General features: G+C 36.1%; 2 protein-coding genes and 1 pseudogene across 2 annotated transcripts; all 3 read right to left on the bottom strand.

Annotated features, from left to right (window-relative positions):
• Positions 1-2,129: 2,129 nt before the first annotated feature.
• Positions 2,130-9,897, bottom strand: LOC119691721 (annotated as a pseudogene).
• Positions 9,898-11,808: 1,911 nt separating this feature from the next.
• On the bottom strand, positions 11,809-15,365 carry LOC125490119 (odorant receptor Or2-like). Its single transcript, XM_048628334.1, has 5 exons — positions 15,069-15,365; positions 14,665-14,764; positions 14,331-14,429; positions 12,855-13,010; positions 11,809-12,437 (listed from the first exon to the last, which is right to left on the bottom strand). Exons 1-5 carry the CDS (start codon positions 15,356-15,358, stop codon positions 12,369-12,371), a joined length of 714 nt encoding a protein of 237 aa, XP_048484291.1. The 5' UTR covers positions 15,359-15,365; the 3' UTR covers positions 11,809-12,368.
• Positions 15,366-17,838: 2,473 nt separating this feature from the next.
• LOC119691722 (odorant receptor Or2) lies at positions 17,839-21,395 on the bottom strand. Its single transcript, XM_038109796.2, has 5 exons — positions 20,531-21,395; positions 20,290-20,389; positions 19,987-20,085; positions 18,610-18,765; positions 17,839-18,278 (listed from the first exon to the last, which is right to left on the bottom strand). The coding sequence occupies exons 1-5, from the start codon at positions 21,286-21,288 to the stop codon at positions 18,201-18,203; spliced, it is 1,191 nt and encodes a 396-aa protein (XP_037965724.1). The 5' UTR covers positions 21,289-21,395; the 3' UTR covers positions 17,839-18,200.
• Positions 21,396-21,973: the final 578 nt, after the last annotated feature.

Below are 21,973 nucleotides of genomic sequence, written 5' to 3'. Positions count from 1 at the left end.
GAAATGGTTTGGCTGAATTACGGAGTTTTTTTAGTATAGCTGCAGTTTTTCTTATTCGATTTGCCAGACTGTGCGTATGCTCTTTGAAATTAAGATTTTGATCTAATATCACGCCGAGGTACTTAATAGAATTAGTTCTATCAATAGACTGACAGTTACAATCTAGGATTTGTGTGAGTTTGCACGTATGAATTTTTATATGATTAGGAATATTAGGTTGGGATGCGGCAGTTTTATGGAAGCATAAGTATTTGGTTTTTTTGTGGTTTATAGTTAGTAAGTTGTTTGCTAGCCAATCGTTAATAGCCACCATTCCCATTTCGGTACTGTTATATGTATCTTCCCAATTTCGGCCCTTGAAAATGATAGCTGTATCGTCGGCATAACATATTATCTCTGCATTAATCATATTATTATTGAGGTCATGGATGTCATTCATATACAAGAGAAAGAGAGTGGGGCCAAGTATACTTCCCTGAGGGACGCCGTAATTGACAGAAAAGGACTGCATATTTTTTTAGATAATTAATAATTAGTAGGCGTAAAAAGTGATTCTTGAAAATTTATGTAGAAAAAATTCCAGTTAAGTACCAATGAATGGTAAAGTTATAAGTTAGTATAATCTTATAGTAATCTAGAATATAAATGTTATTAAAATATGATATGAATAGTTAGCCGTTCCTAAAAAGTCACGTGACAGAAGAATAAAAGTTGTTCAGAATGACGAGCTGAGTCACCTCCATTGAAGTATAATGTTAACACGCGTTACTGCAATATTTAACGGTGCATCAGAATATTACTAACACTAAATATATTTTCCAGGATGGAAACAATACTGTATCTACGCAGTCAGCGCACTCTTGCAGATGCGGGTAGAGGTACGGGAGAATGAAAACAAGTTAATTTAGCTTAGATTATGATTTATTTTGTAATAGTTATTTAAACAAATTGAAGATGCCTATAATCACTTACTAAATTTTACATAAGTACATAACATACAGACTAGATACCATATAGATAGGTACTACATTAAGTACATGTACAATTGTACAACTAGCACACTGGGCACAGAAAATAACTAGGTACTTACTGTTAAATTTGAAATGCCGGAAAATAGAAATAACTTCAGTATAAAACTAGAATGTCATGCAACCGTTTTTCTTCCTTTTCCCATCTTAATTGAATCGTTGATTTAAAAAAAAGAGCAATAATGTTTTTTTTACATTTCTCTTTATTCTTGATTTGTGCCCCTATATTGCGCTGTAAACTTAAGATCTCGGCACGGATGTTTCACACATTAGTTTGTAAAAACTGACGGTCACTTTCAAGATCTGCAACAAATACGAATAAGTACTTACATAATTAAATAAAATACAGAGTTTAGTTTTCGTAACACAATCAACATTCCTCTGACATTTTCTGTTTTATCATCTGCTTGTTTCTAACTTGCCAAAAAATTAACGAATGAGAGCTTTTGTGTGGTTTATTACAATGAAATAGTCGTGGTCAATGAAACGATCCAAAACTTCATTTATAGTACTTATGCTAGAGTGTCATGCTATCGTTAACGTTAACGTAAACACCCACAACATTCGATACACGTGCTGCTGTTGACAATATTGTGACTGAAGTTTGGTCATCTTTCCTGAAACGTACTGTATAAGGTATAAGTGTAAGGGGTAAGAATAAAAGTCAGCTCACCTGGATATAAGTAATAACGTTAACTTCATTGAAAGGGCCGGCATTAAAAATAAGTTGCTTATCCACAGTTGAGGACATGATGTAGACCAGGCGACGGATTCTAGGGCTCTTGTCCACCCAGGCAGAGTCGTATACAGCAGAGCTTATGTTCTCGCTCTGAAGAAGAATGCTCATTAATTTGAATAACTTCGGTACTCAGATTAAAGATAATTTACCTATTAATTCAGAAAAAAAATACATTTTTCCGGCGACCAGCACACATACCAAAAACACACAATAAAGGGAAGAAAAACGTTTATACTAAATACAAAAGTACACTTAGTGAACACATACACCAAATACAAAAAGAAAACGAAAATAAAATAATAGAAACAAAAATACATTTAAACAAAATACAATATACAGTAAAACGGAAATGGATCCTAACTAATCGTTACAGTTCGTATTTGATCGATCTACTTATAATATATTATGTATTTAAGGACAAATCCGTTAAAAGCCATACAGTATCAAAATAAATAAAAAAATAAACAAAAGAACTTATTATTAACAAGATGACCATAGTTTTTTACCACCTGGATACAGAACTTGGTGTCCATGCCAATAGTAAGACAAAACTTCAACCATTAGTGATATTATTAGCACTTGCGACGCAATCTTCGATTATTGTTGAAGCTTAAACAATAAAATTATATTTATAAACTTATTAATAACTATCAGAATGGTTATCACGGGGCACAATTAAGACGTGACAAAAGTTTTGCATCGCGCTCACTCATTATTACCCAATGACAGCTAATTAAACACAAAAAAACTTTCTCTCTCTCAGCCTTCTATAGTCCACTGTTGGACATAGGCCTCTCCTAACGATCGCCATACCAAACGGTCACCCGCCATCTGCATCCAGCGGCTTCCCGCTATCTTCCGCAGATCATCAGTCCAACGGGTTGGGGGGCGACCGACACGCCGTTTGCCGACACGGGGTCTCCACTCCAGAACCTTTCTACTCCAGCGGTCGTTGGTTCTGCGGGCTACGTGGCAAGCCCATTGCCACTTCAGCTCAGCGTGCTAATCCTTTTGGCTATGTCGGTAACTTTAGTTCTCCTGCGGATTTCTTCATTACAACATAAAGAAAAAAAACTTACGTTTGCCAAACTAAAAATAATGAGGCTCATATTTATAGAGGCCACCAGCAAGTAAATAAACAGAGTGGGCGACATTATATCATTTAAATTATTTTGAATACTGAAAAAACAGAATTCTTTATTAACATAAATTATTTATTGTCATCAGCTTCTCACGCCACGATTGCGTCTTCTTCAGATACAAAACTAATAAAAGTTTAGGTCACCAATCATTTAATTTTTTATGCAATCCTTGAATTGACATCTCTGCAAGGATTCCTAAAGTGCCTTCATATTACATGACACTGATGTACTTAAAATACATTAAATTTATGTTGGTTGGTAGATAAACAATATCAACACAACCTACTAAAGTATATGGACGTATCGTTTATAACAGCTGATCAGATTGCAATACTGTTCTTCTTCTGTACTATTATCCAGTGCTCTTCGAAACATCTCACTTAACACTTCTATCTGTCCAGCCATGGCTATCATTGTCGATACACACAAGATATTGAAGGCTACTGAATATAATACGGAGCAAAAAGCATAGAGAAACTGCAGCAATATGTACGGATATACATTCCACCTCCCAGTCAAAGGATCTTTAGGCCAGAGAAAAAAAAACCATATGTAGGTTGGATCTATTTCATGATATGTTTCCATTTGAATGATGACCATCAATACATTTTCCCCATAGTTAAATAGCCATGTCCCGTAGCACGCAATAAACCAGGCCCAAGCGACACTGTTACTGTACTTAATGTATCTGTCAACAATCGGCTTCAAATTATCATCTTTTTGTTGCTGGATCTCCACTTCTGATAGCCAGTTAACCTGTCCCGTGCCAGTGATATTGCTCTAATCGGAGACATCAACCAGCTACCGTACATAGACAGAGAGAACCTATTCGAACTAAGGTACAGTCGCCCAACACTGGTAGCAAACATCACCCAGGAGCTGCTGTGCTCATACAGAAACCCCATGGATGTTGCATACGCCCTAAGAGAAGTATACTCAGGCATATACGCAGCCACAGCGCGTATCCAATCCCTGCAGCTGAAAAGGTTTACAGACGCAGCAATTCCAAAATCCCAAACCAACACTCTATTCCTGACGCATACACAGGAAGAAAAAGAGACCCTGACCAGCCAAGGGTTTGGAGAAGGAACGGGATCACGCGTCTTAACCATACACGAAGCACAGGGATTGACGTACGAATCCGTCATTATCATAAAAACAAAAGATAAAATAAAGTTGCACGATAGCATACCTCACGCAGTAGTGGCGCTGTCGAGGCACACCTCCGCCTGCACCTACTATGCGGATGACACCGAGGACGCTATCGGCAACCTCGCTAAAACGGCAATAACAGCACCGAAGAAACGGATCCTCGAGTACAACCTAAAGATGGCAATAAAAAATCGGGACAAAGAGGTCGTTGCCCAGCAATCAAGGCTTTTGGCAACGCAAAATGGAGCGGAATAGGAGAATTTTGATTTTAATTTTATATTGACGGCCAAACAGTATTGCATGTATTTTATAGTTTTGTTATGTATAGTATATAACATGTATTGTATAGTTTTGATATGTAGGTATTGTATAGTATATCATGAATTAATATTATCTGTATAAGAACTAACCAATAAAATTACTCGCTACCAGTGGAAGTACGGCTATCGTCATCACTTAATGTATTTAAAAATAGTCTTAAATTACATTATTATAAGACCTTGGGATGGTAATTGTTTTATTCTATTTTATTTATCTATTTATTTATTTATATATGTAATAGTATATTTATATATGTATACTACTATTTATATTAATATAAAACATGATAGTTAATATATGTAGGTACATAATAGTTATTTATATTTAGCTTAGAACTTAATATGTTAGGTTATAGTTAGATATGTTTATTTAAATTTGGATTAGGTTACACTTGATTGTCTCTGTGTATACAGTAGTTTTATTTAATTTTAAGAGTTATAGGCTTACTTTTATTTCCACACCATAAAGGTTGACTGGAAGAAATCGCGTTTAGGCGATAAGTCCGCCTTTGTATATATATACTTGTATTGTTCTTTCTTGTACTTGTTAACTTTTACTTTAAACTGTGTAATTTGTGTATACCAGCGTTTTTCAACCTGTGGGTCACGACCCCCTGGGGGGTCGCGAAGCTTTTGTAGGGGGGTCGCCAGCTCTCAGCGGTTATAACGAAAATAAATATAATTAAACTTTTCTTCAAACTATTTTACATCATCAATTAATTGTACTAAAATGGCAATAACTTTTTTCTCAAATAAAACGTGAACGACACGGTTCATAAGTGTGTTTTTTTTTAAATAAGGTGCCAGGATTGCCTGATATTTTTTTACAGTATATGTATACAGTGAAGGTTTCTTATAAAAAATACTTTCTTGAACTCTAATTAATAGTACGTTGTACAGGTTGATGTAACATCAAAAAAAACCTAACAACATGGAATTTTGTACCGGCGGCAAGCCAAAAAAAGCACCGAGGCGTCGATTTTCAGCAAATTTATAAAAGTGTCAAAGTGTAAATATCTCCAAAATTATTGACTTTCCCAAAAGAAGATAAGTATGTAAACCTAGTGGTTTATATCTCTGCTTGTAGGGCTGATAGGACAGCTCAGGGCTAGTAGCACGGGGCGCATTTAAGACGTGACATAAGTTTTGCACCGCGCTCACTCACATCGCGCATCCAAAATATCGTAATACCACCAGCACCATCATGATTTTTACAAAAAAAAACGATAATTTTGGAGATATTGACACTTTTATAAGACAGCCCTGTATCTATATGCCTTGATGTTTCACCTCACAACCGACTTCTTCAGTAAAAGATTATGTCGACGAAATAGCATCAAAGTTATTTTGGTTCAAAGACGATGATTACAATACAAGTATTTTTTTTGTAAAGCCATGCATTTTTTTTGTAGTGATGATGTAGTGATAGTGATCATTTTAATTTTTTTCCTGAACACTTTTAATTGTAAAATAATGTGTTTTTGAATCCGATAAGTAAGTATACTGAATATGGAATGAATATTGGTAATACTGTGTAACATATACATTCAGTTACATGATAAAAAACCCAAGGGTCAAGGGGGTCGCGAAATATTTTTTTATACCAGGGGGGTCGCATCATGAAAAAGGTTGAAAAACACTGGTGTATACATACAATAAAGTGTTTAAATAAATAAATAAATAAATAAAATTAAGATAGTTTTAAGAACACTGTCACACATTAACACCAGGCAAAACAACAGCGATGACAAAAGGAGTGTGTGGCCACTGACAGGCGTCTGTTAAGTTCTCTGAAGACAGCTGACACTGGCCCTACCCTTCAAATGTTTGTTGCCATTATAATTGTAAGTGTGACTGTGTGAAACAAAGAAAAAAAAAGAAAGAAAAAAAAAAAAAAAAAAAAAAAAGAAATGCGCAACTGGGGGTTTTTAGTCGGTTAAAGGCCGACACTACCTGGGTCCCCTTCCCAGGTGTCTGTGTAGATTTTCCTCCAGGAGTGCAAAAAAAAAATAAAAAAAATTTATTAATAATATATAGGTATATATATATAAAAGATAAAATATATATATTATAAGCTTCCACATTGAGTAGTGAGTAGTTAAAAGATGAAGACAAAAAACAACCAAACTCTCACAATATATTGATCTCTCAAAAAGGCACGGACATAAAGTCTGTGAAGTGATAAAAAAATCTTAAAAAAAAAAAAAAAAAAAATTACTATACCTATTTCTATATTTCATAATGTGTCTTGATACAGAGAGTATAAAACATAAGAGGCCAGCAGTGGGAAACAATTGAACTCGTGCCATATGTTGATAGAGATGGTGGTATATTGAAATCATTTTTTCCACCTCGAAAGCCCTTCGGATCATTATTGTAATCAAATTATTAATAAACCATGAAGTTTTCTCAGCATCTGTATACCAGCAAAAGTCAGCGTTTGTCATGTGGGCTAGGTGCAACTTCACACCAGAGGTGTTCAAGTTCAGTTGGTGTGTGAATCTGTGGGGTATGATATGATGATCCAGGAATGGGACAACAGAAGAGAGAGGATCAAAGTTTCAACCCCCCTCAGATCGTGGTTCCCTTGGAAAGTCAAACCAACCAGTCCGAAGACCCAGAGGATCCCGTGGTCGAGGAGGATCAGGTAGGGGAAAACCCAACACCCGATCCGAGACTTGGCGTTCTGAACAGAACAACAAGTTTCTAGCCCAGAAGCGGGAAGCGGAACGCAACGCACGTTTCCAGAACATTTGCATGCCTCCGGCATCGCAACAACCAGTACCAGCTCAACAACAAAACAAGTTTCTTGGCATGGCCATTACGACCTATGCTCAACCACTTCCCATTGCAACTCAAGGATTAGGATTTATGCTAAACCAGTACTACATCAAGCTTCAAGAACAACTCGGAGCAGACCGTGTCGCAGAAAGGTGTTCAATACACTAATTATTTAAGCAGTTATGTCAGAAAACTGGACCAAAATTTAAAAAAATTACTCGAGTTGGTGGGGGGGGCACTGCCGTGCCCCCAAATATTTTAGTTTGCCCTTGATTTATACACCCAATACTACTTATACTCCAAATTTGAAGCTTCTAGGTCTGCTAAAGGTGTGCTTAGAATTTTTATGATCGGTGAGTGAATGAGTGAGTGAGTCAGTGACAAAATTAAGAAACTTTGACCCGTTATAATTCTTAAACTACTGGTTCAAATTGAATGAAATTTGAAATATACCGTGTCTTTACAATGCCTGCATGGTTAGTGAAAATTCAGTCTTCTAGTTTTATCCACAACGAAGTTACAGAGGGTCGAAAATGGCCTGAATTGCTTCGAGAAAAGGATGGTACGGCCGTGCCGCTTTTATGCTCGACTTGGTGGGGGCACTCCCGTGCCCCCAGATAATTAAGGTGTTTGTTTGTTAATAATATTGTTATGTTTTGATAAGGTCAATATCCACTTCGGGTCGCTGAGCCAGCGGAGTAAGTAAGTAAGTACTATGTTGGATTCATCACGAACGTTATTCATAATTCATAAAGAAGATAATTAAATTAAAGTTTCTACGTTGAAATTTGTGGTTAGAAAAAATAAAGTGACGAAGAAGTTGTTTCTGTTGTAAAAAGACAAATTTAATCTTACTACTAACTCACACTATTGAAGAAGTTCGCCCGGTAACAGAAATGTACCGGCCTTGTAAAAAGCGTGCACATCGTTCGTCTCGAACAAATTTCGTCGGAAAGGTCATCGTTTGGTGAGAATTGAAGTGATTGACTTAAATCACGAGTCAAGTCGAAGTGAGTCGGTGATTTTAAAAGCGCAATACGTAGTGATACCTAAATTCTATTAACAAGATTATGGACATGACAGAAAATTTAGTAACAAAAAAGTGTCATTTATAACAATGCCACTTGCGATAGCAAATGCCATGTTGCCAACAAATTCGTGTGTCATCGTTTGGTGGGAATTGAAGTGATTGACTTATTGTGATAGCAAATCATGTTGAATTTTAAAAATCTTTATATTCAGCTGTTCTTTATGGGAAATATTATGTATTTCCCAATAAAAGCGACCACGCGTGAGTAGATTTTCAACGAGCACAGGATGCTTTGTCAAAACCATCCTGTGAAGCCGATGAAGACTTTATGGATACTTCGAAACAAATATTACAAAATCCTATCGGCAATCACATGTGACAACTTGTAAATGATCAAGTTTCACTGCAAAAGAAACACTAAGCTATGCTAAGTGTGTGAAGTATAAGAAAAGTTTGTGCCAGCTTCGTAATAGAGTAAAAAAGTGGAACACAAAAGCCATATTAAATGAGCTCACAGAAAGCAATGCATTAAGAAAACTTACATAGAAAATTACTCAAACATTCGCTTTACTGCTACAGGCATAATTAAGAAATTGTGGCAAAAAGTGTACGGGGCGGAGTCGGCCGAAGGCTTTGCAATTTTCCAACTGTAGTAGGACCAATTGACTGCACTCATATCAAGATAAAAAGAGTAGGTGGAGACATGAGTGAGGCCTATGTAAATAGAAAAGGCTATTCCTCTATAAACGTTCAAGTGTTCTGCGATGCGAAACTAAAAATCAGGGATATATAAAAACGAGAAACACCGTGGAAAGGTTTTTTTGTTTTTGGAAACAAAGATTCAGATGCCTTTCGAAAGACTTGTATATGAAGATACTTTAAATCGTGAGGTGTAACGTTCCCTTTATGGAGCCTCACTGTGTGCCTTAAATAAAGCCGATGGCGGCGTCAAACCGATTGCGGTATCCAGTGTCTTGAGACGACGTTTAGTCGCAAAATTGTGCTGTCGGGCAGTAAAGGAAGAAATGGCTGCATACCTTCAACCACATCAGCTCGGTTTTGGAACAGCACTAGGATCAATAGAATGTGAAGCTGCCATACACGCTACTCGTGCGTTAGCCTGTGTCAACTCTGATCATATAATTATCAATTAGACATACGCAATGATTTTAACAGTGTTGAAAGGAATGTTTTGCTGAGGAGTAATGTAACAGGGAACCTAAACTTTATCCTTTCTTACATCAGTGTTATTCGTCTCCAAGCAAGCTATTTTATCACGAGACATCTATCAACTGTTAGATCATTAACACTCCTGTTACATTGTGACACCATTTGTGCAAATTGTTTGGCTTGAGTTGTTATGAGAATTATCACTCATCATGAATAAGAACAGTTGCTGCGTTTCTAATTGCCCTGGAGGGGAGTCCAATATATTTCATAATAGTTAATAGACATAATAAGTTTCAGTTGACTATTTATACCTTTCCACATTAACTAATCTTATCATATATGTTTGTCGATTACTGTTACGACCGCTTTCTCAATTGAGTACTTATTCTAGCTGATCATCGCCTAGAACCTCTTAGATACAGATACATAGTGCCCACTTTACGACAATTTGATCCCCATTACACACCTACACCCTGATCCTAAATTTGATAGACACTTCTCTAATATTAATATAAGTACATACATGTTGAAGCATTGTCTTTTACAGTAATGTTTATTTTCATGCGATATACTTCATTAATTTCCAAATCCTTCAAAGAGAGAGAAGACTTATTTTGGTCTTGGGTAATGAAAATAAGAGGAGAAATTATTATCAATAATTATGATGCAAAATTCATATACAACAACCGAAGAGTTTGTCACAAGCATTTTGAATCAAAATATTTTCATCTCAAACAAAAGTTACATAATTATAAATGATCCATGGTCAATAAATAACGTTTGGTCGTAAACATGCCAAATAAATAAAATTATAAATTAATAATTACAAATCATAATGTAAATACTATAATATGGGTGTCTAGCCTGCAATAAATGACTATTTTTTATTTATTTATAATCCGAAGTGCTTACAATATGGAGGCAGTGGTCTGAGCAAGACACGCGACGGTCAGCCGGTCTGAGTGGGCACCGTCATCATCGGCAGACACCGCCTGGCGGGGTCCGTCGCATGAGCCTCCCTGAGACGAAACCGAGAGGGAGGCACGGGGCCTGGATCCCGCCACAGCGAGCCCGCCATATCCTACCCCGGCCCTTCGTCCCATGGGCCGGGGCTGCGTGCGCTCGACAGAAACTATCTGGTGTTTAGGTGCCGATTGCTTATATTTGATCTAAGAGCCGAATATAGTGCAGTGCTAGTATCTGTAATTATTTTTTATAATGATATATATATTTTATATATGTAGGTATAAATTTATATTTTTAGTACCTAGATTAATTTAATTTTTACCTAGCATTTTAAACAACTGTGTATGTCTCAAACAGTCTTCCCAGTCCCAGGAACTTGTGAGGTGTCCGGACTGCTCCCAGCCACGTTTTTTCAAGGGACAGAGAGGCCTGAAGATACATTATGGGAAACAACACCGCCAACCATCGTCCACGCAGCCACCGCCGCCGCCCGCTCATGTACCCACAGACCATAACCACAGTTACAGTAGGCCTGCTGGTGACGGGCTGTGGAAGCAATTAGCGGAGCTAAAGGCCACCTGCCCGGTGGTGGCACGGATACCCCGCGGCGCGCGGAATACGATGGCCGCCTCTTTGTCCAAATGCATCCGACAAACGATAGAAAACAATGACATCAGCAGCTGGGAGCAATTTAGCCCCCAGTCAGCACGTGGATTCAGGTCGACCCCTGTCTAATTTCTATAGAACCGACCTATTTAGTATTTTTGCCTTTAATGCCTCGGCCATTTTATTATGGTCTAGGAGTCAGGTAACAAACACAAGAAAAGGTCTTTACACACGTCTTTCTAAGAAGTAACGTGGTGTTTATTTGTTTCTGGAATGCACATAAAAATATTAGCAGGTAGTCAAATACATAGTATGATTTTTAAGCAATTTTAAATATTTCTTCCCTTTTTGCCCACAAAGTATACCGAAATATTAAAAAAAACAAAACAATTTGATTGAAATATAATTAAAAAAATAAACAAAAACTATCTTTCTTCTGACGACGGACAACTTTTTACTGAAACTAAATTTTAGTACTGAAGTGTATAACTAACGCAAAACTGTATCACTGACTCTTACAGTGGTTTTCTTTACTCAGTACAATAACAGCATCAGAGGCCACAAATACCTAATTACATAATATTAAATTTATCATAATTACAAAATATATAAATTATTTATTTAAAATACCAACCAGCTTTGACCACGGTAAACTCATATCGATGAGAAAAAAACGCCCGTGGATCAAGTGCTCATAATTAGCTGTAAATACATGTATTTATTTAAAATGCGAGTAATTTATTATTATTCTATTAACTAATCACTTTTATAATTCTTAGTGTTGATAAATAATATAGCTTCCAACTTATAAATTCCAAGGACAATATCGTTTTTTACGGATATAAAATGCTAACTAAAAAAATGAAAGAGAAAAAAAAAAGTCTGAAACATTAGTAAACCTTTTTTTAAATGATCAAAAGCTGTACGAATTCGGGGGTGAGAGTATGATCTACCAACAAGTAAAAATTATTGTTATTATGAAAAAAGTAAATTCAATTCAACTTCGCATATTGGCCACGAGTAGGGTTAATCAAGCTTGAAAAAAAATATGAGATGATACTTTCACTACTATTAGTAAAATTATTTCATTTTCATTTACAAAAATCTTATGATATAATATAAGGTACAATACAAATTCCTATATTAAAATTACATTAAGAAGCCTAGCATAGCCTCTGTTTATAAGGATAAAAAAAAATTACAATACAAACAGGTTTTACGTAAGTGAAATTTATTTATTGTGATATTCATTCTTATTATGTTCTTCGGTGATACTGATGCGTGAAAAAGATGTCGCTAAGAGAATCTTTCTCTATGTAGGTATAAAGTTAACAAATCTACTTTTTGTGTAAACTGTGCATATAATGTGCTTGTAAATCTAAATATTTCAATGCCTAAAATCAAGATTAATGAAAGAATTACAAAAGAAAAAAATTAAGAGCCTGCGTCGGACAATGTCGTTGTGCACATTAATTTGTAAAAGCTGACCGTAACCTTCACGATCTGTAAACAAATGAAAATAAAGGATAACAATGACGAAATTAAAAAAACTAATAATTAAATGAGAATGGCCAAATCTGACCCGCTTTGCAGCCACTAACCAAACCTATTTTTATTCAATAATAAAGGTGATCTTAATGAGGGAAAATTATTTAAAAAAATCTAACGCACTTTAAAAAAAATACTTTGTATGAGGGAAACATCTAGTCAGTACAAGGACTTGATCTTTCAGCACCTATCTCTTCGTTCTCCCATGCCTCATAATATTAAAATTTACACCAGGATATACCTACTGTAGTCATGGGCTACACATCAGTATAATGTTTCATCAAAGGCTGCTCTGGCGGGTCATGGCGCCTTAGAGAAATGGCCATTCTCCTTTATTAAATAACTAACTAAGATTATGGAGTCATTACCGACCTGGATAAAAGTAATAACTGTGACTTCATTGAAAGGGCCGGCGTTATAAACGAATTTCCTGTTGACCGTCGAAGACATGATGTAGACAAGTCGACGAATTTTAGGGCTCTTATCCACCCAGTCAGAGTCGTATACCGCTGCGCTTATATTCTCGCTCTGATGGAAATATATTAGTTATGAAAACACGTTAATATCTATATTATAGGACATAGGTAGTCCATTGATTGGCATAGTTTTGTAGTAGAAGATAATCGATAATAGCAATTAAAGGGATTGTCACAGAATTTGGGTCCTGGCAAGACAACCGCGACGCTACCCCAGTATTTTAAGTTATTCTGCAATATGCCGAAAGCATTTTTAATGTGCAAACAATTTTAATTTCGAAAATTAGTTACAAAAAACCGGCCAAGTGCGAGTCGGGCTCGCGCACAAAGGGTTCCGTAGCAGCAAATATAATATTACAGTTAAATCAACCTATCTCAAAAACTATAAGAGATACTTTGATCAAACCAAAAATCGTTGAAAGAGTTAATTAGCATGCATCACCTCTATTTTTTTTAGAATTTTATACCCCGTAGTTATAAAAATAGAGGGGGGGGGACATACTTTTTACGACTTTGAGAGCTGATATCTCAAAAACCGTTCACTTTAAGAAAAATGTTTTTTAGAAAACTTTATATCATTTTAAAAGACCTTTCCATTGATACCCCACACGGGTATGTACATCGAAAAAAAAAATTTCATCCCTCAGTTACATGTATGGGGGGCCCCACCCCCAATTCTTTTTTTTACTATTTAGTGTCATATTTTTGTAGCGGATCATACAACACATATTCCCATCAAATTTCATCACTGTAGTACTTATAGTTTCCGAGTAAATCGGCTGTGACAGACGGACAGACGGACAGACGGACATGACGAAACTATAAGGGTTCCGTTTTTGCCATTTTGGCTACGGAACCCTAAAAATGTGAGGGCACTGAGGATTTGATTGATATTTTATGCAAATAAATGGTCTAATCTGATCATATCGCTCATTTGGAATATAGCAACCTTATTTACTTTATATTCAAGGCCAACAAACGGTAATGATAAAATTTAAAATATATTCTGAAGCTTACAGATATAAAAACAAATACAAGGCGAACTGCAACGTAGTTAGTACTAACGAAAAGAAAGCAAGACGACTAAGACGGAGATAAAAGACTTAACACTTTAGTCTTCTAAAATTGAAATTTCACAAAACAAGGGGGGGGGGGGGTAGATAGATATAGGTTGATAGAAAACATATAATAAGATTACAATAATAAGATTTTACTTCAGTTTTTACTACATAATTATTCAAGAAGTTTTGATACATACATTTTTTTTAAGAATATGAGTTCAAGATTACTGTCATATTACTGATAAATGTGTTTTCTGTCATCTTATGATACAATCATTCGATTCCAACATACATTTTGAGAAATTTCTTACCTGATGCATTACTTGATGTCCATGCCAATAGTAATAAAAAGCTTCAACCACTAATGATACAACTAGCACTTGCGACGCAATCTTCGATGATTTTTTGAGCTATAAAGTAAAAAGAAGCGTAAATAAATTATGCAAAACCGTCAATATAGTTGAGAGTCACAGAATCAGCATGCTGGCTTAACACCATTCGAGATAACGTGATTATTTAACACACGATGCTCCATCTCCGCGCCAAAAAAAAAAATGTTAATTTTAGCTGCTCGAACAAAAAAAACTCCCGACTCCTAGGCCTCCGTCAGTCAAAATTCGAAATGGGAAGCGAAAATAAACTTACGTTTGCCAAACTAAATAGTATAAGACTCATATTTATAGATGCAATCAGCAAATACATGAAGAGAATGGGCGACATTATTTTGTTCAATCTTTTTTGTGTGCTGTAAACAAAGAATGATATGTAAAATAATTACACCAATATAAATAGGTTAATATACTTATATTAAAGTAAGCGTAACCTACAAAAGTATATCGGCGTAGCGTTTGTAACAGTTTATTAAATTACGATACTGATCCTCTTCACTATCCGTGTCCAGCGCTCGTCGAAACATCTCACTCAGTGCTTCTAATTGTCCAGCCATAGCTATCATAGTTGATACACACAAGATATCGAACACAGTCAAATAGGTAACGGTGAAAAATGAATATAGAAACTGCACAATTATGTATGGGTAAACATTCCACCTTCCGGTAGCAGGTTCCGTAGGCCAGAGCAAATAAAACGTAATGTAGGTCGGATCAATTTCGTGCAATGTTTCAATTTGAACTATAACCATCAATAAATTTTCCCCGTAATTGAATGTCCATGTTGAATAGCTTCCAATGACCCAGGCCCATGCTACAGTGTTACAGTACTTAGTACTTCTTTTAACAATGCCCTTCAAATGTTCATCTTGTTGTTGTTGAAGCTCAGTCTCTGACAGCCAGTTGAAAGTTTCCATCCATTTTGGCAAATTATAAAAGTAAAGTGCCATCTTTATGAGCCCCGGAGTAACATTGAGTAGTGAGTAGTTAAAAGATGAAGATAAAAAACAACCAAACTCTCACAATATATTGATCTCTCAAAAAGGCACGGACATAAAGTCTGTGGAGTGATAATAAAATCTTTAAAAAAAAAAAAAAAAGATAGCCAGTTAAAAGTTTCCATCCATTTATCCAAATTAGAAAAGTAAAGTGCCATCTTCAGGTATCCCAAGTGGAAGAATCCCGTTTGAAACATGTTTAAGGAGAAATGGACAATGCGATTAGAAGTTAGTACGTAGAGAATCTGGCTCATGAAAGAGATACATATACAACATGGTACAATGTAGTGAACTTTCTTTAGCTGCCAGAGCCGAATAAGCTTTAAATATACGACGGTAAATCCCATAGAAGGGTACTTGGGATCTTTAAAATGAGCCACAAAAGCTCCAAATAATGTCATTTTTTTACTTTTTTTTTATAGAAAACGACCGATTCCGGCTAAGTGCTTTTGAAAATAGTGACATCAGAATTATAGCTAGGTACGTAGGTATTAAGAAACATTAAATAATGAATTGTATATTATTTTATACACTAGTAATAGAGGGTTTGACCTTACAAGGGTGACAGATTTTTTCCCGGTGTCAAATGGCTAAATAATAGTTAAGCTTTTAGGTATATGATATTTTATTTTATTACTAGATATGAGCTTATGAGATACCGCGTTCCCGAGATAAAGTTTGAGGGTTTGAGTTAAAAACTGTCAAAACTATTGACAAACAGGTTTTGACAAACAGAAGACCTCATTCCCTTTTTACCTTTTTTGGTAAGTGCCTAAATAGGTGTGAAACCCTAATACCTATAATAAGATAAATAAGTACATAATAATAACCCTCTTATAGCACGAGGCAAATGGCAGCGTCAGGAATTCTATCGGTATTAAGGAAAATTACTTAATATTTATTTCATTTTATTCACATAAAAGTATATAAATCCTTCGTAATTTATTTAATGCCTCGTTACATACCATCCGCCTGGGAACGTGCAATAGTTATTAGCCACTTACAAACGGAGTATCATTAAAAGGGCGTAAATGGAAAGAAAGGTCGAAAACAAACACTGTTATTTTCACAGACATTATGTGGTGGTGATTTAACACTAGCTTCGATCGTTCAATGCAACTTGTTTTAACATTTATTTAAAAAAAAATAAAGAAATATCTCCATTTATCAATACTTAAATATATTTTTTGCGTAATATTTTAGCATTTGTTTTAAAAAACAACTATTACCTATGGGGAAGAAATATGTAATTAAATATTTCTACGCTAGCGATCGATATTTTGAATTTTGAATCCGAAAATCACCCCCTCTACACCTCTGCGAATGTCATCTCTGAACGCATCTGCGGATGCTTCCGCAGACGTGTAGAGGCGCCAATGCAATGTGCTGAGACCCCTATCGTTGTATTAAGGTTCGTGCACATGATGTCGGGGCGCAGCGGTCCGCGTCGTATGCTTCGTACTACTTCTGTCAATTAATACTCAGGAGTTTTTTTTCTACTCATCTTTTAGACCTTCCATGGACCTTGTCTGTGCTACTACAAAAAACTTTAAACACTGTTTAACAAGTGTTTAAAACGAAATTTGACAGATTTTGTAGGCCTTTGACAGCAATAAACACCTGTTAAATACTGTCTTAAGTTTTTGTGGTAAGGCCCTGTATGTCCTTCCTCTCCTTGTTACACCCCACTCCAACGTTGTAAGTATGCGTTTTTTTTAAGTGTGTTTGATAACCTGTCTTGAATAATTTGTGATTTTTGTGTACAATACTTCTGACGGTTAGCGCTGACCATCGGTCGAGTACTATTTTCAGAAGTGTTTATAAATAAATAAATCGGTATCGTCATCCTTGCTAAGCGCCAAGTCCCAGCTAGATAATACACTCGCGGGCCCTGAAAAGGTTCCACTGAGAAAAATACCAAATTCCTAATAAACGGAAAAGTCTAGCTTAATTACGCCTTCTTCAACATTGAAGTACATTTAACAGAGCATCAGGATATTACCAACTAAAAAAGGTAACATTTTGATAAAATTTTCAATTAAATCTTTGAAAAAATTGGGGTCGTTTGGTGTCGGAATTTTGTGATTGGAACTATTTCATTGCCCGTGAGTGTAATAACTACTTAATATGGAGCTTTGATACGGGGAAAAGGGAAAGGAATGATACAAATGTGAGTTTTATTGCAGCACTGCCAATCTTATTATATGCTGTATAGCTGTTCCCGCGCGCTTCGCTTCGCCTTAAAAAGTTTTCCCGTGGGAATTCCGGGATAAAAAGTAGCCTATGTTCTTTCCCAGGGTCTAGACCGTATGTATACCAAATTTCATTCAAATCCGTTCAGTAGTTTTGGCGTGAAAGCGTAACAGACAGACAGACAGACAGACAGACACAGTTACTTTCGCATTTATAATATTAGTAAGGATTTGCGAGTTCGTTAGCTTAGCTTAGGTTAGGATAGTAGGTAAGGACTGTGGTAAGGAAAGGAGGTAAGACTGCTAATGTCATGGTAGTAGAACGCAAAAGAAGCCATGACTTTTATCGGTGTAACTGACTGTTATTTTCAACATCAGACCATAATTAATAAATCAACCTTAAAAATTATGAGTAACTTCTACATATTATTTAATATACGTAAGTATGTAATTTAGATCAATATTCAGATTCAGATTGATATATTCTAATCGGTAAAATAAGGTGCACAGATCTTTCTCACATGTCACATTTTCAGACCTTTCCATACCGTCTGACAGTTTTTAATAGATTTTACATTTTGTAGATAAATATCCTATAATGTTTAAGATCCTGATCCCGAGCTTCCGGAAACCGTGGTGGTACACATTAATCTGTAAAAGCTTATTGTCACCTTCAAAATCTGAAACATGGATGAAATTAAATGAAATATTAATAATTATTCTTCATCAGTTTTACCTAAGTTGACTTATAATGTTGGTGTTAGTGACGTTTTTATAATAATAATTATTAAAAAATATGAAATATGAGTGCTTACATGGAGAGGCAGGTTCCCTGTATCTACCCGTACCGGTAACCTGCTGTTTATGAGTGCGCTAGAGCATTTCCCGGTTTTAAATCTTTCAGTGAGCGCTTTCGCATTACCTAATCAAGTTACCGGTACGGGTAGATACAGGGAACCCGATTCTTTATGTAAGCACCCTATTAAAAAAAAACGGGACACTCGAAATCACCTGGATAAAAGTGGTAACGTTGACATCGTTGAAAGGGCCAGCGTTGTAAACTAGTGTCCTGTTGACCGTCGAGGACATGATGTAGACTAGGCGACGGACTCTAGGGCTCTTGTCCACCCAGGCAGAGTCGTATACCGCCGCGCTTACACACTGGCTCTGAAAGTAAATTGTATAGTGATTAGCTATGATGACCTAACCACCCCGCACTGAGCGAGCGTGGTAGGGGAACCCGGGGTAAGACGGGGACGCTAAGGGAAAATGAAAAAAACAACAGGTATTTATAACCACAACGTTATCAATTATTTATGGCTCATTAGGAACTTAATGACGAACACTTTGGAACAGCTTTTGCCAAAAAAGTTATCATTACAATTGACTTATTTTATGAAATGTAAAAAATGGGAAATAAACCATCTTGCCCCATGTACGGGGTAAGATGGGGTAAGTATACTATGTGGGGCACAAAAGAGACAAAAACACTTCTTCTGTGATTTTATCTTCAACACCAGCACCTGCAGTGTGAGCCCAACGCCTGCACCTTTGAAATCCGACCCACTTTTCCTTAGATTTAAAGTAGGACTGTTGATATCCTCAAGTAGAGGTAGACACAGTCATCTTCGTTGTTATTCTTCTTCCTAGGCAGTATCTGCTTTGTCTTTTTAGCCAACTTCCCTATAGCCCTTTTAGCGCCCTTCTACAATATCAAATATCGGGTTGGAGAAAAAAAAAACTTAACCAAGCTAGATCCGTACCCTATCTTGCCCCTCCAAAAATACCCCGTCTTGCCCCACGTTATATTTTTTATAAAAATAATTCATAAAAAAATATTTTCAATGTTAAAGTGATTTTGCACATATTTAAACAAAGCGAACCAAACCTTAAATAAAAAGACACAATTACCAAAAATGCCACTGTTTTACTTACTGTGTTGTGACGTTGTTTCTACCCGTCAAAAATAAGATAGACACTACGCAAAAACAAACAATTGAGCTTACACAAAAAACGCATGCGCTCACACCTGCGGTCACTGGCGCACTAAAGGTCAATCATTAAAGCCTTTCTATTGGCTCATTACTCAGTTTCCTAAGATGTATAGTTTGGCATATATGTGGGGGGTCCCGTCTTACCCCGCGACCCCATCTTACCCCGGGTTCCCCTATATAGGCTAAAACCCTTCCTACATTGGAAGGAGTGAAGGAGACCCGTGCCCCAGCGTGGGGACGTGATGGGTCGTGATGATGATGACCAAACGGGTCCAAAGTGACCTCGTCCACCAAAATGTGTTGAAAAAATATTATAATACCTACTATAAACATAGTAAATTTACCTACTACAGTTGCGTTAAGAAATCTGCTGATGTACGGTAAAAAATATTACCTGATGCATAACTTGATGACCATGCCAGTAGAAATAAAAACATTCCACAATTAAGCAGAGTACAAGCTCTATTGACGTTATTTTCGACGATTTTTTGAGCTATAACAAAACATCAACATCGGTTTATTATAGCATTCATTTGGTTACTAGGTATGTACTTAGTATGTAAAGAAAATGTTAAGTATTTTAATTTTCTCTTATATAGTTTAAAAAGTGCTTATATTATGTTCAATTTTCATACACAGTATAAAACATTTTTGCATAAGTACTTTAATAATCAAATAACCACAGCAAATAACTTACGTTTGCCAAACTGAAAAGTATGAGGCTCATATTTATAGAGGCCACCAACAAGTAAATGAAGAGAATAGAGGACATTATTTTGTTCAGAGTTTTTTGCGTACTGAAAAGGAAAAACATTAATATAACTTAATAATTACTTAATTAAAAAAACACAACCGGCGCGTGTAGCGCGCTATAGAGAACTCTGGATGACTTTAAAAACTTTCAATAAATACAACACACCAAAATCAAATAAACGTACAAAAGTATATCGGCGTAGCGTTTGTAACAGGTAATTAAATTACGATACTGCTCCTCTTCACTATCCGTGTCCAGCGCTCGTCGAAACATCTCACTCAGTGCTTCTATCTGTCCGGCCATGGCTATCATTGTCGATACACACAGGACGTTGAAGGCAAGCAAATATGTGCATGTGAGGAATGCATAGAAAAACTGCAGTATTATGTACGGGTAAACATTCCACCTTCCCCTCAAAGGTTCTGTGGGCCAGAGCCAAAAAAACGATATGTAAGTCGGATCTATTTCGTGTAATGTCTCCATTTGTACAATGACCATCAACAAATTTTCCCCGTAATTTATCACCCATGTCATGTAGGACACAACGAGATAAATCCATGAGATATTGTTGCCATACTTAGTATATTTGTCAACCACCGTCTTTAAATGTGCATCGTGTTGTTGCTCGAGCTCTTTCTCCGATAGCCAGTCGAAAGTCTCCATCCACTTTGGATAATTATAATAGTAAAGTGCTATCTTAGCAAGGCCCAAGTGGAAAAATCCCGTTTGAAACATGTTCACGAAATAATGAATGGGGCGATTAGAGAAAAATATATAAACGATCTGGCTGCCGAATGCGACGTAAAGACAAATTGGTACGATGTAATTAACTCTTTTGAGTTGCCACAGCCCGATTATCCTTAAATACACAATGGCTAATCCCATGGAAGGGTATTTGGGATCTGTAAAATAAGCAGTAACAGAAGTTGCAAATGACTTCATTGTTATTTTTCAGTTTTCTAAAGTAAGTAAGAATAAATTATTTAAAAAAAAGTTATCTAACAAGCGACCGATTCCGACTAACCCACTTTAGAACATGAAAATTATCGCTTAGTATTCAGAATATATAAAATTAAATCAATTGCTCCTGCTTCATACTAATTTCTTTCATTTTATTTAAATGAATAGTTTCAATATATAATTTAACTAGTTTTACAGGGTGCCTCATAATAAGATATGGTAAATCAGATTTATTCTATTTTATTGATATACACGAAAACAACCGCACGTGTAATAAAAATATTGCTGTGTGGATGGTTTTTTTTCGGCTTATACTTAATTGAATTTTCGCAACACTCTGTATATACCATGACCATGAGCCTTGTAACATGTACCTACTTACTTAATAAATAGTTCAGAGTAATAATCGTCATCAAGGGGGCGTGATTGGACATTGTGAAAGCAGGTTCATTTCTCATGAGAATCGTTTTTTCATTGGATTTTTAACTAAATATACGTGCAATTTCACATACAAAAAATTGTAGCGCGCGATCGGATGGGTTTAGATCATCTTCGTCTATGAACCCGGCTCTAAGTTATTTTCATAATGGCTTGGCTGGGTGTTAAAAAAACTTTCTGATTCCGGCGGCTGGAAACTGCTGCTAACCTCATTTCTAATATGATCCAT

Source organism: Plutella xylostella, chromosome 20 (genome assembly GCF_932276165.1).
Source record: "Plutella xylostella chromosome 20, ilPluXylo3.1, whole genome shotgun sequence".
Taxonomy (NCBI): domain Eukaryota; kingdom Metazoa; phylum Arthropoda; class Insecta; order Lepidoptera; family Plutellidae; genus Plutella; species Plutella xylostella.
The sequence above is the reverse complement of the archived record's forward strand: the minus strand, read 5'-3'. Positions and strand labels throughout refer to the sequence as shown.

Excerpts from the sequence above, each read along its gene's own strand:
- LOC125490119 (XM_048628334.1), bottom strand. The coding sequence starts at position 15,358 with ATGGCACTTTACTTTTATAATTTGCCAAAATGGATGGAAACTTTCAAC. Across the intron at positions 13,011-14,330 it reads GACATCAAGTAATGCATCAG|AGCGAGAATATAAGCGCAGC; the intron begins GTAAGAAATTTC and ends TATTTCCATCAG. Across the intron at positions 12,438-12,854 it reads CAGTTATTACTTTTATCCAG|ATCGTGAAGGTTACGGTCAG; the intron begins GTCGGTAATGAC and ends ATTTGTTTACAG.
- LOC119691722 (XM_038109796.2), bottom strand. The coding sequence starts at position 21,288 with ATGAAGTCATTTGCAACTTCTGTTACTGCTTATTTTACAGATCCCAAA. Across the intron at positions 20,086-20,289 it reads TACTTTTCAGTTTGGCAAAC|CTCAAAAAATCGTCGAAAAT; the intron begins GTAAGTTATTTG and ends GTTTTGTTATAG. Across the intron at positions 18,766-19,986 it reads GTCATCAAGTTATGCATCAG|AGCCAGTGTGTAAGCGCGGC; the intron begins GTAATATTTTTT and ends ATTTACTTTCAG.